This window comes from Scyliorhinus torazame, chromosome 18 (genome assembly GCF_047496885.1).
Source record: "Scyliorhinus torazame isolate Kashiwa2021f chromosome 18, sScyTor2.1, whole genome shotgun sequence".
Classification (NCBI taxonomy): domain Eukaryota; kingdom Metazoa; phylum Chordata; class Chondrichthyes; order Carcharhiniformes; family Scyliorhinidae; genus Scyliorhinus; species Scyliorhinus torazame.
The window spans coordinates 78,056,683-78,074,033 of record NC_092724.1 but is presented as its reverse complement, the minus strand read 5'-3'; the positions used below and the strand labels follow the sequence as shown (position 1 = coordinate 78,074,033).

The 17,351-nt window shown below is 45.8% G+C and overlaps 1 protein-coding gene across 6 annotated transcripts in view; it reads left to right on the top strand.

The window, feature by feature from the left end:
* The window catches only part of LOC140395325 (ras-related protein Rab-37-like), an 844,903-nt gene extending 828,211 nt beyond the window's left edge, over positions 1 to 16,692 (top strand). For all 6 annotated transcript variants that reach the window (XM_072482951.1, XM_072482952.1, XM_072482949.1 and 3 more), the window contains 3 exons: positions 7,158 to 7,214; positions 10,973 to 11,049; positions 13,597 to 16,692. In XM_072482951.1, the coding sequence (XP_072339052.1) occupies positions 7,158 to 7,214; positions 10,973 to 11,049; positions 13,597 to 13,702 (240 nt within the window). In that variant the 3' untranslated portion in view covers positions 13,703 to 16,692. The remainder of the gene's footprint in view (positions 1 to 7,157; positions 7,215 to 10,972; positions 11,050 to 13,596) is intronic.
* Positions 16,693 to 17,351: the final 659 nt, after the last annotated feature.

Here is a 17,351-nt window from a genome sequence, read left to right as displayed (position 1 = left end):
CTGTACCTCAATCTCTCACTCAGAATGTCGGCACCTCAATCTCTCACTCAGAATGCCAGTACCTCAATTTCGCACTCAGAATGTCTGTACCTCAATCTCTCACTCAGAATGTCGGCACCTCAATCTTTCACTCAGAATGTCTGTACCTCAATTTCTAACTCAGAATGTCTGGACCTCAATCTCTCACTCACAATGTCTGTACCTCAATCTCTCACTCAGAATGTCTCTATCGCAATCTCTCACTCAGAATGTCAGTACCTCAATTTCTCACGCAGAATGTGTGTAACTCAATTTCTCACTCACAATGTCTGTACCTCAATCTCTCACTCAGAATGTCTGTATCGCAATCTCTCACTCAGGATGTCAGTACCTCAATTTCTAACTCAGAATGTCTGTACCTCAATCTCTCACTCAGAATGTCTGTACCTCAATCTCTCACTCAGAATGTCTGTACCTCAATCTCTCACTCAGAATGTCTGTACCTCAGTCTCACACTCAGAATGTTGGCACATCAATCTCTCACTCAGAATGTGTGTACCTCAATTTCTAACACAGAATGTCTGGACCTCAATCTCTCACTCACAATGTCTGTACCTCAATCTCTCACTCAGAATGTCTGTATCGCAATCTCTCACTCAGAATGTCAGTACCTCAATTTCTCACTCAGAATGTCTATACCTCAATCTCTCATTGAGAATGAGTGTAACTCAAATCTCTCATTGAGAATATCAGTACCTCAATTTCCCACTCAGCATGTCTTAACCTCAATCTCGCATTGAGAAGGTGTGTAACTCAATCTCTCACTCAGAATGTTTGTACCTCTATTTCTCACTCAGAATGTCTGTACCTCAATTTTTCACTCAATGTCTGTACCTCAATTTCTCACTCAGAACGTCTGTACCTCAATCTCTCACTCAGAATGTCTGTACCTCAATTTCTCACTCGGAATGTCTGTACCTCAATTTCTCACTCAGGATGTCTGTACATCAATCTCTCACTCAGAATGTCTGTACCTCAATCTCTCACTCAGAATGTCTGTACATCAATCTCTCACTCAGAATGTCTGTACCCCAATTTCTCACTCAGAATGTCTATACCTCAATCTCTCATTGAGAATGTCTGTAACTCAATCTTTCACTCAGAATGTCGGCACCTCAATCTCTCACTCAGAATGTCTGTACCTCAATTTCTCACTCAGAATGTCTGTACCTCAATCTCTCACTCAGAATGTCTGTACCTCAATCTCTCACTCAGAATGTCGGCACCTCAATCTCTCAGTCAGAATGGCTGTCCCCCAATCTCTCACGAAGAATGTCTGTACCTCAATCTCTCACTCGTAATGTCTGTACCTCAATTTCTCACTCAGAAAGTCTGTACCTCAATCTCTCAGTCAGAATGTCTGTACCTCAATCTCTCACTCAGAATATCGGCCTGTCAATCTCTCACTCAGAATGTCTGTACCTCAATCTCTCAGTCAGAATGTCTGTACCTCAATCTCTCACTCAGAATGGCTGTCCCCCAATCTGTCACGAAGAATGTCTGTACCTCAATCTCTCACTCGTAATGTCTGTACCTCAATCTCTTACTCCGAATGTCTGTACCTCAATTTCTCACTCAGAATGTCTGTACCTCAATCTCTCACTCAGAATGTCTGTACCTCAATCTCTCACTCAGAATGTCGGCACCTCAATCTCTCACTCAGAATGTCTGTACCTCAGCCTCTCAGTCAGGATGTCGGCACTTCAATCTCTCATTCAGAATGTCAGCACCTTAATTTCTCACTCAGAATGTCTGTACCTCAATCTCTCACTCAGAATGTCGGCACCTTAATCTCTCACTCAGAATGCCCGTACCTCAATTTCTCACTCAGAATGGCTGTCCCTCAATTTCTCACTCAGAATGTTTGTACCTCTATTTCTCACTCAGAATGTCTGTACCTCAATTTCTCACTCAGAATGTCTGTACCTCAATTTCTCACTCAGAATGTCTGTACCTCAATTTCTCACTCAGAATGTCTCCACCTCAATTTCTCACTCAGAATGTCTGTCCCCCAATCTTTCACGAAGAATGTCTGTACCTCAATCTCTCACTCAGAATATCTGTACCTCAAACTTTAACTCAGAATGTCGGCAGCTCAATCTCTCACTCAGAATGTCTGTACCTCAATTTCTAACTCAGAATGTCTGGACCTCAATCTCTCACTCACAATGTCTGTACCTCAATCTCTCACTCAGAACAGACTGTCTGTACCTCAATCTCTCACTCAGAATGTCGGCACCTCAATCTCTCATTCAGAATGTCAGCACCTTCATCTCTCACTCAGAATGTCTGTACCTCAATCTCTCACTCAGAATGTCGGCACCTCAATCTCTCACTCAGAATGCCCGTACCTCAATTTCTCACTCAGAATGTCTGTACCTCAATTTCTAACTCAGAATGTCTGGACCTCAATCTCTCACTCACAATGTCTGTACCTCAATCTCTCACTCAGAATGTCTGTATCGCAATCTCTCACTCAGAATGTCAGTACCTCAATTTCTCACTCAGAATGTGTGTACCTCAATTTCTCACACAGAATGTCTGTACCTCAATTTCTCACTCAGAATGTCTGTACCTCAATTTCTCACTCAGAATGTCTGCACCTCAATTTCTCACTCAGAATGTCTGTCCCCTAATCTCTCACGAAGAATGTCTGTACCTCAATCTCTCACTCAGAATGTCTGTACCTCAATCTTTCACTCAGAATGTCGGCACCTCAATCTCTCACTCAGAATGTCTGTACCTCAATTCCTTACTCAGACTGTCTGTACCTCAATCTCTCACTCAGAATGTCGGCACCTCAATCTCTCATTCATAATGTCAGCACCTTAATCTCTCACTCAGAATGTCTGTACCTCAATCTTTCACTCACAATGTCGGCACCTCAATCTCTCACTCAGAATGTCTGTACCTCAATTCCTTACTCAGACTGTCTGTACCTCAATCTCTCACTCAGAATGTCGGCACCTCAATCTCTCATTCAGAATGTCAGCACCTTAATCTCTCACTCAGAATGTCTGTACCTCAATCTCTCACTCAGAATGTCGGCACCTCAATCTCTCACTCAGAATGCCAGTACCTCAATTTCGCACTCAGAATGTCTGTACCTCAATCTCTCACTCAGAATGTCGGCACCTCAATCTCTCACTCAGAATGTCTGTACCTCAATTTCTAACTCAGAATGTCTGGACCTCAATCTCTCACTCACAATGTCTGTACCTCAATCTCTCACTCAGAATGTCTGTATCGCAATCTCTCACTCAGAATGTCAGTACCTCAATTTCTCACGCAGAATGTGTGTAACTCAATTTCTCACTCACAATGTCTGTACCTCAATCTCTCACTCAGAATGTCTGTATCGCAATCTCTCACTCAGGATGTCAGTACCTCAATTTCTAACTCAGAATGTCTGTACCTCAATCTCTCACTCAGAATGTCTGTACCTCAATCTCTCACTCAGAATGTCTGTACCTCAATCTCTCACTCAGAATGTCTGTACCTCAATCTCTCACTCAGAATGTCTGTACCTCAGTCTCACACTCAGAATGTTGGCACATTAATCTCTCACTCAGAATGTCTGTACCTCAATTTCTAACTCAGAATGTCTGGACCTCAATCTCTCACTCACAATGTCTGTACCTCAATCTCTCACTCAGAATGTCTGTATCGCAATCTCTCACTCAGAATGTCAGTACCTCAATTTCTCACTCAGAATGTCTATACCTCAATCTCTCATTGAGAATGAGTGTAACTCAAATCTCTCATTGAGAGTATCAGTACCTCAATTTCCCACTCAGCATGTCTTAACCTCAATCTCGCATTGAGAAGGTGTGTAACTCAATCTCTCACTCAGAATGTCTGTACCTCAATTTTTCACTCAGAATGTCTGTACCTCAATTTCTCACTCAGAACGTCTGTACCTCAATTTCTCACTCAGAATGTCTGCACCTCAATTTCTCACTCAGAATGTCTGTCCCCCAATCACTCACGAAGAATGTCTGTACCTCAATCTCTCACTCAGAATATCTGTACCTCAAACGTTCACTCAGAATGTCGGCACCTCAATCTCTCACTCAGAATGTCTGTACCTCAATTCCTTGCTCAGACTGTCTGTACCTCAATCTCTCACTCAGGATGTCGGCACCTCAATCTCTCATTCAGAATGTCAGCACCTTAATCTCTCACTCAGAATGTCTGTACCTCAATCTCTCACTCAGAATGTCGGCACCTTAATCTCTCACTCAGAATGCCCGTACCTCAATTTCTCACTCAGAATGTCTGTCCCTCAATTTCTCACTCAGAATGTTTGTACCTCTATTTCTCACTCAGAATGTCTGTACATCAATTTCTCACTCAGAATGTCTGTACCTCAATTTCTCACTCAGAATGTCTGTACCTCAATTTCTCACTCAGAATGTCTGCACCTCAATTTCTCACTCAGAATGTCTGTCCCCCAATCTTTCACGAAGAATGTCTGTACCTCAATCTCTCACTCAGAATATCTGTACCTTAAACTTTAACTCAGAATGTCGGCACCTCAATCTCTCACTCAGAATGTCTGTACCTCAATTTCTAACTCAGAATGTCTGGACCTCAATCTCTCACTCACAATGTCTGTACCTCAATCTCTCACTCAGAACAGACTGTCTGTACCTCAATCTCTCACTCAGAATGTCGGCACCTCAATCTCTCATTCAGAATGTCAGCACCTTCATCTCTCACTCAGAATGTCTGTACCTCAATCTCTCACTCAGAATGTCGGCACCTCAATCTCTCACTCAGAATGCCCGTACCTCAATTTCTCACTCAGGATGTCTGTACATCAATCTCTCACTCAGAATGTCTGTACCTCAATCTCTCACTCAGAATGTCTGTACATCAATCTCTCACTCAGAATGTCTGTACCCCAATTTCTCACTCAGAATGTCTATACCTCAATCTCTCATTGAGAATGTCTGTAACTCAATCTTTCACTCAGAATGTCGGCACCTCAATCTCTCACTCAGAATGTCTGTACCTCAATTCCTTACTCAGACTGTCTGTACCTCAATCTCTCACTCAGAATGTCGGCACCTCAATCTCTCATTCAGAATGTCAGCACCTTAATCTCTCACTCAGAATGTCTGTACCTCAATCTCTCAATCAGAATGTCGGCACCTCAATCTCTCACTCAGAATGTCCGTACCTCAATTTCTAACTCAGAAAGACTGTACCTCAATGTCTCACTCACAATGTCTGTACCTCAATCTCTCACTCAGAATGTCTGTATCGCAATCTCTCACTCAGAATGTCAGTACCTCAATTTCTCACTCAGAATGTCTGTACCTCAATTTCTCACTCACAATGTCTGTACCTCAATCTCTCACTCAGAATGTCTGTATCGCAATCGCTCACTCAGAATGTCAGTACCTCAATTTCTCACTCAGAATGTCTGTACCTCAATCTCTCACTCAGAATGTGGATGCGGCATCATGCAAGGGCACTAGTTTTGGGGCATTGTTAACAGCGCCTCTGTCATTCCCGCCGGCACGTTACTTCACCAGCCCCGTGGTGGTAGCGGCCCTGAGAGTCTGGAGGCAATGGAGGAGACATGTGGGAGCAGAGGGAGCATCGGTCTGGTCGCCAATCTGCAATAATCACTGGTTTGCCCTGGGGAGGCTAGGTGGAGGGTTCCGGAGATGGCAGAGAGCAGGGATCGAGAGGATGGGAGATCTGTTCACAGAGGGGAGCTTTCCCAGCCTGAGGAAGTTGGAGGAGATATTTGAATTGACAGGAGGGAATGAGTTTAGGTACCTGCAGGCGCAGGACTTCCTACGCAGGCAGGTCACGACCTTCCCGCTCCTACCGCCAAGGGGGATACAGGGCAGGGTAGTTTCCAGAATGTGGGTGGAAGAATGGAGGGTTTCAGACATTTACAAGGAACTCATGGGGTCAGAGGAAACGCAGACTGAGGAGCTGAAACACAAATGGGAAGAGGAGTTAGGAGGAGAGATAGAGGACGGTCTCTGGGCGGACGCGTTAAGTAGAGTCAACGCGTCCACAACATGTGCCAGGCTCAGCCTGATACAGTTTAAGGTCGTTCACCGGGCCCACATGACAGTGGCCCAGGTTTTTGGGGGTAGAAGATAGGTGCGCAAGGTGTGCGGGAGGGCCAGCGAACCATGTCCACATGTTCTGGGCATGCCCGAAGCTTAGGGGATTTTGGCAGGGGTTTGCGGACGTCATGTCCAAGGTGTTAAAAACAAGGGTGGCACCGAGTCCAGAGGTGGCGATTTTCGGAGTGTCGGAAGACCCGGGAGTCCAGGAGGACAAAGAGGCAGACGTTCTGGTCTTTGCCACCCTGGTAGCCCGGAGACTGATATTATTAACTTGGAGGGACTCAAAGCCCCCAAGGACTCAATGGCTATCGGACATGGCGAGCTTTCTCTGACTGGAGAAAATCAAGTTCGCCCGGAGAGGGTCAATGTTAGGGTTCGTCCTGAGGTGGCAACCGTTCGTCAACTTCCTTGGGGAAAATTAACCCTCAGCAGAGGGGGGGGGGGGGGGGAGGGGGGTTCGTTTAGTTTAGAGTAGGGAGTTGGAAAAGGTGTGACCTGTGAGGGAGGAAGACGGCTTTTGCACTATGTTTATATTTGTATGTACATTGTTTCTTCTGTTGTTATAAAACCATAAATACCACAATAAAATGTTTATAAACAAAAATTATATGATTATATTATCTCTCACTCAGAATGTCTGTACCTCGATATCTCATTGAGATTGGCTGTACCTCCATCTACATTCATAGTTCCTGTACGTCAATCTCCAGTCCTCCAAGACATGTGTATCATGATATAATCTATTCAGTGACCATCTCTCTGCTGGGAATAATATGATTCTCTATGGAGAGGGGAGATTTACCATATGTATTTAATATCACATGAAAATAATATTTAGAAATCCATTTCCCAAAGTTTTCTGACTTTCCATCTTCTTCACTGTTTTCATGTTAGCTCTGACATGGTATGGCCCATCATTCACTTGACTATCACATAGCTCTTGAGCTTGCCAGCCTGACTCATCAATTATATCCCAAATATATATTGTGTTGAAATCCTCAATATCCATTGCTGTTGCAGGCCGACATAACCAGTGAGAGAGCCATCAAGAGAGAAGAAGGCGAGAAACTGGCCAGGGTAAGCTGACGTGCATTTCTAACTAAGTAACTTATTTTGACAATATTACATTGACATGTGTCAGCCGTATGTGTGGCACTCTTTCATCTGAGGAAAAGGTTTATGGGTTAAAGTTACACTCTTGGGCAGCAAAATCAAGGCTGACAATCAAGGGCGATGGATAGTTACAAGGTAGCGAGGAAGGATCTAAAGAGAGAGCTAAGACGAGCAAGGAGGGGACATGAGAAGTATTTGGCAGGAAGGATCAAGGAAAACCCAAAAGCTTTCTATAGGTATGTCAGGAATAAGCGAATGACTAGGGAAAGAGTAGGACCAGTCAAGGACAGGGATGGGAAGTTGTGTGTAGAGTCTGAAGAGATAGGCGAGATACTAAATGAATATTTTTCGTCAGTATTCACTCAGGAAAAAGATAATGTTGTGGAGGAGAATGCTGAGCTCCAGGTAAATAGATTAGATGGCATTGAGGTACGTAGGAAAGAGGTGTTGGCAATTCTGGACAGGCTGAAAATAGATAAGTCCCCGGGACCTGATGGGATTTATCCTAGGATTCTCTGGGAGGCCAGGGAAGAGATTGCTGGACCTTTGGCTTTGATTTTTATGTCATCATTGGCTACAGGAATAGTGCCAGAGGACTGGAGGATAGCAAATGTGGTCCCTTTGTTCAAAAAGGGAAGCAGAGACAACCCCGGCAACTATAGACCGGTGAGCCTCACGTCTGTACTGGGTAAAGTCTTGGAGGGGATTATAAGAGACAAGATTTATAATCATCTAGATAGGAATAATATGATCAGGGATAGTCAGCATGGCTTTGTGAAGGGTAGGTCATGCCTCACAAACCTTATTGAGTTCTTTGAGAAGGTGACTGAACAGGTAGACGAGGGTAGCGCAGTTGATGTGGTGTATATGGATTTCAGCAAAGCGTTTGATAAGGTTCCCCATGGTAGGCTATTGCAGAAAATACGGAGGCTGGGGATTGAGGGTGATTTAGAGATGTGGATCAGAAATTGGCTAGCTGAAAGACAGAGGGTGGTGGTTGATGGGAAATGTTCAGAATGGAGTTCAGTCACAAGTGGAGTACCACAAGGATCTGTTCTGGGGCCGTTGCAGTTTGTCATTTTTATCAATGACCTAGAGGAAGGCGCAGAAGGGTGGGTGAGAAAATTTGCAGACGATACTAAAGTCGGTGGTGTTGTCGATAGTGTGGAAGGAAGTAGCAGGTTACAGAGGGATATAGATAAGCTGCAGAGCTGGGCTGAGAGGTGGCAAATGGAGTTTAATGTAGAGAAGTGTGAGGTGATTCACTTTGGAAGGGATAACAGGAATGCGGAATATTTGGCTAATGGTAAAGTTCTTGGAAGTGTGGATGAGCAGAGGGATCTAGGTGTCCATGTACATAGATCCCTGAAAGTTGCCACCCAGGTTGATAGGGTGGTGAAGAAGGCCTGTGGAGTGTTGGCCTTTATTGGTAGAGGGATTGAGTTCCGGAGTCAGGAGGTCATGTTGCAGCTGTACAGAACTCTGGTACGGCCGCATTTGGAGTATTGCGTACAGTTCTGGTCACCGCATTATAGGAAGGACGTGGAGGCTTTGGAGTGGGTGCAGAGGAGATTTACCAGGATGTTGACTGGTATGGAGGGAAAATCTTATGAGGCTGATGGACTTGAGGTTGTTTTCGTTGGAGAGAAGAAGGTTAAGAGGAGACTTAATAGAGGCATACAAAATGATCAGGGGGTTGGATAGGGTGGACAGTGAGAGCCTTCTCCCGCGGATGGAAATGGCTGGCACGAGGGGACATAACTTTAAACTGAGGGGTAATAGATATAGGACAGAGGTCAGAGGTAGGTTCTTTACGCAAAGAGTAGTGAGGCCGTGGAATGCCCTACCTGCTACAGTAGTGAACTCGCCAACATTGAGGGCATTTAAAAGTTTATTGGATAAACATATGGATGATAATGGTATAGTGTAGGTTAGATGGCTTTTGTTTCGGTGCAACATCGTGGGCCGAAGGGACTGTACTGCACTGTATTGTTCTATGTTCTATGTTCTAAGTGCAGAATGAAAGAGTACTACACTGACAGAAAAGTCGTCTCTCAGGTATGATGTTGAACTGAAGCCCCCATCAGACCTCTTGGGATGCAGAAGGATGTGGATGGCCCTAAGTGAGGATGAGTGAGGACACTGGGTTCTCCCAGTGTCCTCACCAATATCTATGCCTCAAGCAGCAACAATAAGATATTATCTCGTCCTCATCACATTGATGTGTGTGGGATCCCGCTGTGTGGAAATTGGCTGCTATTTATCTCACATCACAACAGTGACTGCACTTCAAAATTATTTGGGGTACACACCCCTGTCAGCATCAACGGGGCCGAGGTGGAGATGGTTAGCAGTTTCAAATTCCATGGGGTGCACATCTCAAAAAATCTGTCCTGGTCCACCCACGTCGACGCTACCACCAAGAAAGCACAACAGCGCCTATACTTCCTCCGGAAACTAAGGAAATTCGGCATGTCCATATTAACCCTTACCAACTTTTACAGATGCACCATAGAAAGCATCCTATTGGACTGCGTCACAGCCTGGTATGACAACTGCTCGGCCCAGGATCGCAAGAAACTTCAGAGAGTCGTGAACACCGCCCAGTCCATCACACGAACCTGCCTCCCATCCATTGACTCCATCTACACCTCCCGCTGCCTGGGGAAAGCGGGCAGCATAATCAAAGACCCCTCCCACCCGGCTTACTCACTCTTCCAACTTCTTTCATCGGGCAGGAGATACAGAAGTCTGAGAACACGCACGAACAGACTCAAAAACAGCTTCTTCCCCACTGTCACCAGACTCCTAAATTACCCTCTTATGGTCTGACCTCATTTACACTACACCCTGTATGCTTCATCCGATGCCAGTGCTTATGTAGTTACATTGTGTTGCCCTATTATGTATTTTCTTTTATTCCCCTTTCTTCCCATGTATTTAATGATCTGTTGAGCTGCTCGCAGAAAAACACTTTTCACTGTACCTCGGTACACGTGACAATAAACAAATTCAATCCAATCCTATCCAATCCAAATTATTTCACTGGCTGTGAAGAGCTTAATAACAATAATAGTCGCTTAGTGTCACAAGTAGGCTTCAATGAAGTTACTGTGAAAAGCCCCTAGTCGCCACATTCCGTCGCCTGTTCGGGGAGGCGAGTACGGGAATTGAGCCCGCGCTGCTGCCTTGTTCTGCATTACAAGCCAGCTATACCGTCCCCTGCTAAACCAGCTTGGAGGTGGCTCAAGGTTGTGAAAGGCACTCTATAAATACGTGTTTGTTAATTATCGGGTACATTGATCTCTGGATTCACATTGCAAACCCACAAACATGGGTTTCAGGACCTTCACACACAGGTATGATGTTATGCTGTCATGCTGTACCCACCATGCTTGGTGCAGTTATACAATGAGCCCCTCTATTCTCATATATTCTGTGCTTTCACAAACCGGAAACAGTGACACTAATGTGTGATATCTACACAGGAGTCATAGAGTCTTAGAGGTTTACAGCATAAAAAGAGGCCCTTTGGCCCATCATGTCTGTGCTGACCATCAAACACTTACCTATTCTAATCCCATTTCCAGCGCTTGGTCCATAGCCTTGTAAGCTGTGGTGTTTCAAGTGCCCAGAACACATACAAGCGTGTGAGATGTTAGTAACATGTTAGTAACATGTCATGACCCTTCCCTAATAATATGCCTGTATCTGATCTACAGGAATATGGAGTTCCTTTCATAGAGACCAGTGCCAAAACTGGCATCAACGTGGAGCTGGCTTTCCTGGCTGTGGCTAAGTACGTTTTGATTTGATTTAATTTTGGATTGGTACTGCCAAGACAACATTCAGTATCAAACCCTGACAGCATTCAGAGCATGTGGACGAGGGGTAATGAGTCCACTTCTATAAAAGATGACCCATCAGATTTCTTTTGTGGTCATTTCTTGGTGCGAGTCCATATGTTATCAGGTTGATTGAATTCAGTGGGATTTGAATTGAAGATGCCAATGTCCCATAAACCCTTCACCACCTTAAAATTTCTAATGTCGTTACAAGCTGTGAGAAAAAGGTTATCTTTAAGTTGTGTTCAAGTTCCCATTCCATTCCTACTCCTTCCTACAATCATAAGAACATAAGAACTAGGAGCAGGAGTAGGCCATCTGGCCCCTCGAGCCTGCTCCGCCATTCAATGAGATCATGGTTGATCTTTTGTGGACACAGCTCCACTTTCCGGCCCGAACACCATAACCCTTAATCCCTTTATTCTTCAAAAAACTATCTTTATCTTCAAAACATTTAATGAAGGAGCCTCTACTACTTCACTGGACAAGGAATTCAATAGATTCACAACCCTTTGGGTGAAGAAGTTCCTCCTAAACTCAGTCATAAATCTACTTCCCCTTATTTTGAGGCTATGCCCCCTAGTTCTGCTTTCACCAGCCAGTGGAAACAACCTGCCCGCATCTATCCTATCTATTCCCTTGATAATTTTATATCTTTCTATATCCCTCAGCCTTCTAAATTCCAACGCATACAGTCCCAGTCTACTCAGCCTCTCCTCGTAATCCAACCCCTTCAGATCTGGGATTAACCTAGTGAATCTCCTCTGCACACCCTCCAGTGCCAGTCCTTTCTCAAGTAAGGAGACCAAAACCGAACACAATACTCCAGGTGTGGCCTCACTAACACCTTATACAATTGCAGCATTATCTCCCTAATCTTAAACTCCATCCCTCTAGCAATGAAGGACAAAATTCCATTCGCTTACTTAATCACCTGTTGCACCTGTAAACCAACTTTTTGCGACTCATGCACTAGCACACCCAGGTCTCTCTGCACAGCAGCATGTTTTAATGTTTTATCATTTAAATAATAATCCCTTTTTGCTGTTATTCCTACCAAAATAGATAACCTCACATTTGTCAACATTGCCAGACCCTAGCCCATTCACTTAGCCTATCCAAATCCCTCTGCAGACTTCCAGTATCCTCTGCACTTTTTGCTTTACCACTCATCTTAGTGTCATCTGCAAACTTGGACACATTGCCCTTGGTCCCCAACCCCAAATCATCTATGTAAATTGTGAACAATTGTGGGCCAACACTGATCCCTGAGGGACTAGCTACTGATTGCCAACCAGAGAAACACCCATTAATCCCCACTCTTTGCTTTCTATTAATTAACCAATCCTCTATCCATGCTACTACTTTCCCCTTAATGCCATGCATCTTTATCTTATGCAGCAACCTTTTGTGTGGCATCTTGTCAAAGGCTTTCTGGAAATCCAGTTATACCACATCCATTGGCTCCCTGTTATCTACCGCACTGGTAATGTCCTCAAAAAATTCCACTAAATTAGTTAGGCATGACCTGCCCTTTATGAACCCATGCTGCATCTGCCCAATGGGACAATTTCCATCCAGATGCCTCGCTATTTCTGCCTTGATGATAGATTCCAGCATCTTCCCTACTACCAAAGTTAAGCTCACTGGCCTATAATTAGCCGCTTTCTGCCTACCTCCTTTTTTAAACAGTGGTGTCACGTTTGCTAATTTCCAATCCGCCAGGACCACCCCAGAGTCTAGTGAATTTTGGTAAATTATCACTAGTGCATTTGCAATTTCCCTAGCCATCTCTTTTAGCACTCTGGGATGCATTCCATCAGGGCCGGGAGACTTGTCTACCTTTAGCCCCATTAGCTTGCCCATCACTACCTCCTTAATGATAACTTAGTGATAACAATCCTCTCAAGGTCCTCACCTGTCATAGCCTCATTTCTATCAGTCACTGGCATGTTATTTGTGTCTTTCACTGTGAAGACCGACCCAAAAAACCTGTTCAGTTCCTCAGCTATTTCCTCATCTCCCATTATTAAATCTCCCTTCTCATCCTCTGAAGGACCAATATTTACCTTAGCCACTCTTTTTTGTTTTATATATTTGTAGAAACTTTTACTATCTGTCTTTATATTCTGATCAAGTTTACTCTCATAATCTATCTTACTCTTCTTTATAGCGTTTTTAGTAGCTTTCTGTTGCCCCCTAAAGATTTCCCAGTCCTCTAGTCTCGCACTAATCTTTGCCACTTTGTATGCTTTTTCCTTCAGTGGGCATTGCTGAAAGGTTTGCAGGTAAGAGCAGGATCTGGCTCTGTTGCGATGCATCCATCAGAGGATTTGCTCTTTTCACACTGTCTGGACTCAGAATAGACAAATGGGTTGATGGGTTGGGAAGGGCCAATGGAAACTGCACCCCAGAAACTGAGGGAACTTCTTGGATGGTGGGGTGGCATGTATGTAATGGGGCAATAAACGCACTGGGTAACTAACTTCCTCTCATTGCAGGGAGCTGAAACACAGGTCTGCCAATCAACCCAACGAACTGAAATTCCAAATCCACGAGTATATCGAATCTCAGAGGGAAAAGTCCAGCTGTTGTGGGTTTGAATAAGGGACTGATCTGATTGGAGGATTCAGAGTTCGAAGCAGCAATCAGCTTCACTGGTTAGCTCTGAATGGGTGGTGTAACTTGCACTATTTGCAAATAGGCATTCACAGTTTGGTGTGCAGTGTACCCAGCCCATATCTCCCATACCCACCCTATGTCATACCGCTGCCCATCCCATGTCCATAAGACCATAAGACAGAGGAGCAGAATTAGGGCACTCAACTAAAACGAGTCTGCTCTGCCATTCAATCATGGCTGATATTTTACTCATCCTGGTTCTCCTGTCTCCTTCTCATACCGCTACCCACCCATTGCCATACCGCTACCCACCCATTGCCATACCGCTACCCACCCCTTGCCATACTGCTACCCACCCCATGTCATACCGCTACCCACCCATTGCCATACCGCTACCCACCCATTGCCATACCGCTACCCACCCATTGCCATACCGCTACCCACCCATTGCCATACCGCTACCCACCCATTGCCATACCGCTACCCACCCCTTGCCATACTGCTACCCACCCCATGTCATACCGCTACCCACCCCTTGCCATACTGCTACCCACCCCATGTCATACCGCTACTCACCCCTTGCCATACTGCTACCCACCCATTGCCATACCGCTACCCATCCCTTGTCATACCGCTACCCACCCCTTGCCATACCGCTACCCATCCCTTGTCACACCGCTACCTACCCCTTGCCATACTGCTACCCACCCCATGTCATACCGCTACCTACCCCTTGCCATACCACTACCCACCCCTTGTCATACTGCTACCCACCCCTTGCCATACCGCTACCTACCCCTTGCCATACTGCTACCCACCCCATGTCATACCGCTACATACCCCTTGCCATACTGCTACCCACCTCATGTCATACCGCTACCTGCCCCTTGCCATACCACTACCCACCCCTTGTCATACTGCTACCCACCCCTTGCCATACCGTTACCTACTCCTTGCCATACTGCTTCCCACCCCATGTTATACTGCTACCCACCCCTTGCCATACCGCTATCAACACTTGCCATACCGCTACCTACCCCTTGCCATACTGCTACCCACCCCATGTCATACCGCTATCTACCCCTTGCCATACCGTTATCCACCCTTTGCCATACTGCTACCCACCCCTTGCAATACCGCTACCTACCCCTTGCCATACCGATACCTACCTCTTGCCATACTGCTACCCACCCCTTGTCATACCGCTACCCACCCCATGTCATACCACTACCCACCCCTTGCCATACCACTACCCACGCCTTGTCATACCGCTACCCACCCCTTGCCATACCGCTACCTACCCCTTGCCACACTGCTACCCACCCCATGTCATACTGCTACCCACCCGATCCTATAACCAACTCGTACCTCCGATACCCTTACCCACACCATCTTATACCCAACTTGTATCTCCCATATCCCAACCCACCCCATCCCATACCCTGCCTACCCATGTCATACCACTACCCACTCCATCGTACACCCAACTCATATCTCCCATATCCCTACCCACCACACCCCATACCCTAACCCACCCCATCTCATAGCCACCCCATACCCCGACCCATCCCATCCCCATCCTGTACCTATCCCATACCACTACCCCCCTGACGCCATCCCCAACCCATATCTATCCCATACCCCTACCTTCCCCATGTCATACCACTACCCACCCATGTTATACCACTACGCACCCTATCCTATACCCAACTCTAATCTCCCATACTCTTACCCATGCCATCCTATACCCAGCTCGTATCTCCCATACCTTTACCCACCCCATCCCATACCCCTACCTTCCCCATCTGATACCCCACCCACCCCAAACCATACCACTACCCACCCCATTCCATACCAACCCATATCTCCCACTCTTACCCACCCCATCCCATACCTCTACCCACCCAATCTCATACCACTACCCACTCCATTTCATACCCAATCCGTATCTCCCATACCCTTATCCATCCCATCCCAGACCCAACCCATCCACATCCTGTAGCTATCCCATTCCACTACCCATCCCGTATTTACCCCATACCCCTACCCACCCCATCCCATACCCATTACACAGGGGGCATGTAGATCTGAAGGCCAGGGGCAACCCCCTCCATATTTGCAGGAATGCCGCTCCATGGGACAAATGGATGCTCAGGATACAGCATCCCCATACCCCTACCTACCCATCCCATACCCATCTTGTATCTATCCCATACCCCTACCCATTCCACCCTATCCCATTTTGACCCCATACCCCTCCCACCCATCCCCTACCCACCCCATCCCTATTCTGTATATATCCCATATCCCTAGCCACCCCATCCCATATCTATCCCATTCCCAGTTTTCCATACCTGTACCTATCTATCCCCACACAGTATCCATCCTGTACACATCCAATACTCATATGCATTCTGTGCATAAATATGTCCATCCCAGACCATACCCAATATGCACCAATATAATAATAATAAAAGCAAAATGCTGCGGATACTAGGTATCCGAAATAAAAACAGAAAATGCTGGAAAAACTAGCAGCATCTGTGGAGAAATAGAGTTAACGTTTCAAGCCAACATGACTCCCACACCATTGTCTTAACCCATTCCGTATTCAATCTCATATTCATGCTAGTTTCATTCTTTTTGTGAACCTGTCCCGTCCAATATCTGTACCATGTGATGTGACATCTGCAACACAAAACAAGATTATGCCAGTTTGAAATGTACTTCTCTTTTAATCAGTGATGTATGTGGGATGTCGGAACATTCTCTGTGATTTTGAGATATCCCATGCAATGGGATTGATGAGACATAAGCCCCTATGATTGCTGACCTATGTGGGCTCCTGGTCTACTAACCTATCCCTGCCTTTGTAAATCTATAACCACTTTCAGCCCTGATGTGGAGATACCGGCGTTGGACTGGGGTGAGCGCAGTAAGAAGTTTTAGAACACCAGGTTAAGGTCCAACAGGTTTGTTTCAAACCACTAGCTTTCAGAGCACTGCTCCTTCCTCAGATGAATGAGAAAGGAGCAGTGCTCTGAAAGCTAGTGATTTGAAACAAACCTGTTGGACTTTAACCTGGTGTTGTAAGACTTTGACTGTGCCCACTTTCAGCCCTGCAGTCCTCCGAGATCCCAGATTCCTCCATTTTGGCCTCTTTTACATCCTGGATTGTTACATTCCACCATTGGCAGTTGTGCCCTAAGCTCTGGAATTTTCTCATTAAATGTCTCCATTTCTGTCTCCACTTTGAAGCTGCTCCTTAAGCCATTGCACAGGGGGCTGAATAAACATGTAGATCTGAAGGCCAGGGGCAACCCCCTCCATATTTGCAGGAATGCCGCTCCATGGGACAAATGGATGCTCAGGATACAGCCATAGTCGCATGGGAACCCAGTGGTCTAGTGTGAATTAGTGCCCTCTAACTGACCCCGCAGGCTTTCGGCAGAGGGAACAGAAAGGAACAGCCTGGGCATTTTCATTGCCATTCTGCGTGTCAGCTGAAAGCCCCTGGTTTGCTCAGCTCCCCCCATAACCCTCTACCATCCCAGCTCTTGCGGTCCATTAGTCAGTCGATGGACTTCCTCCAGAGCTATCTACAATTGAATTTCTCAACATAAATGGGGGCAGT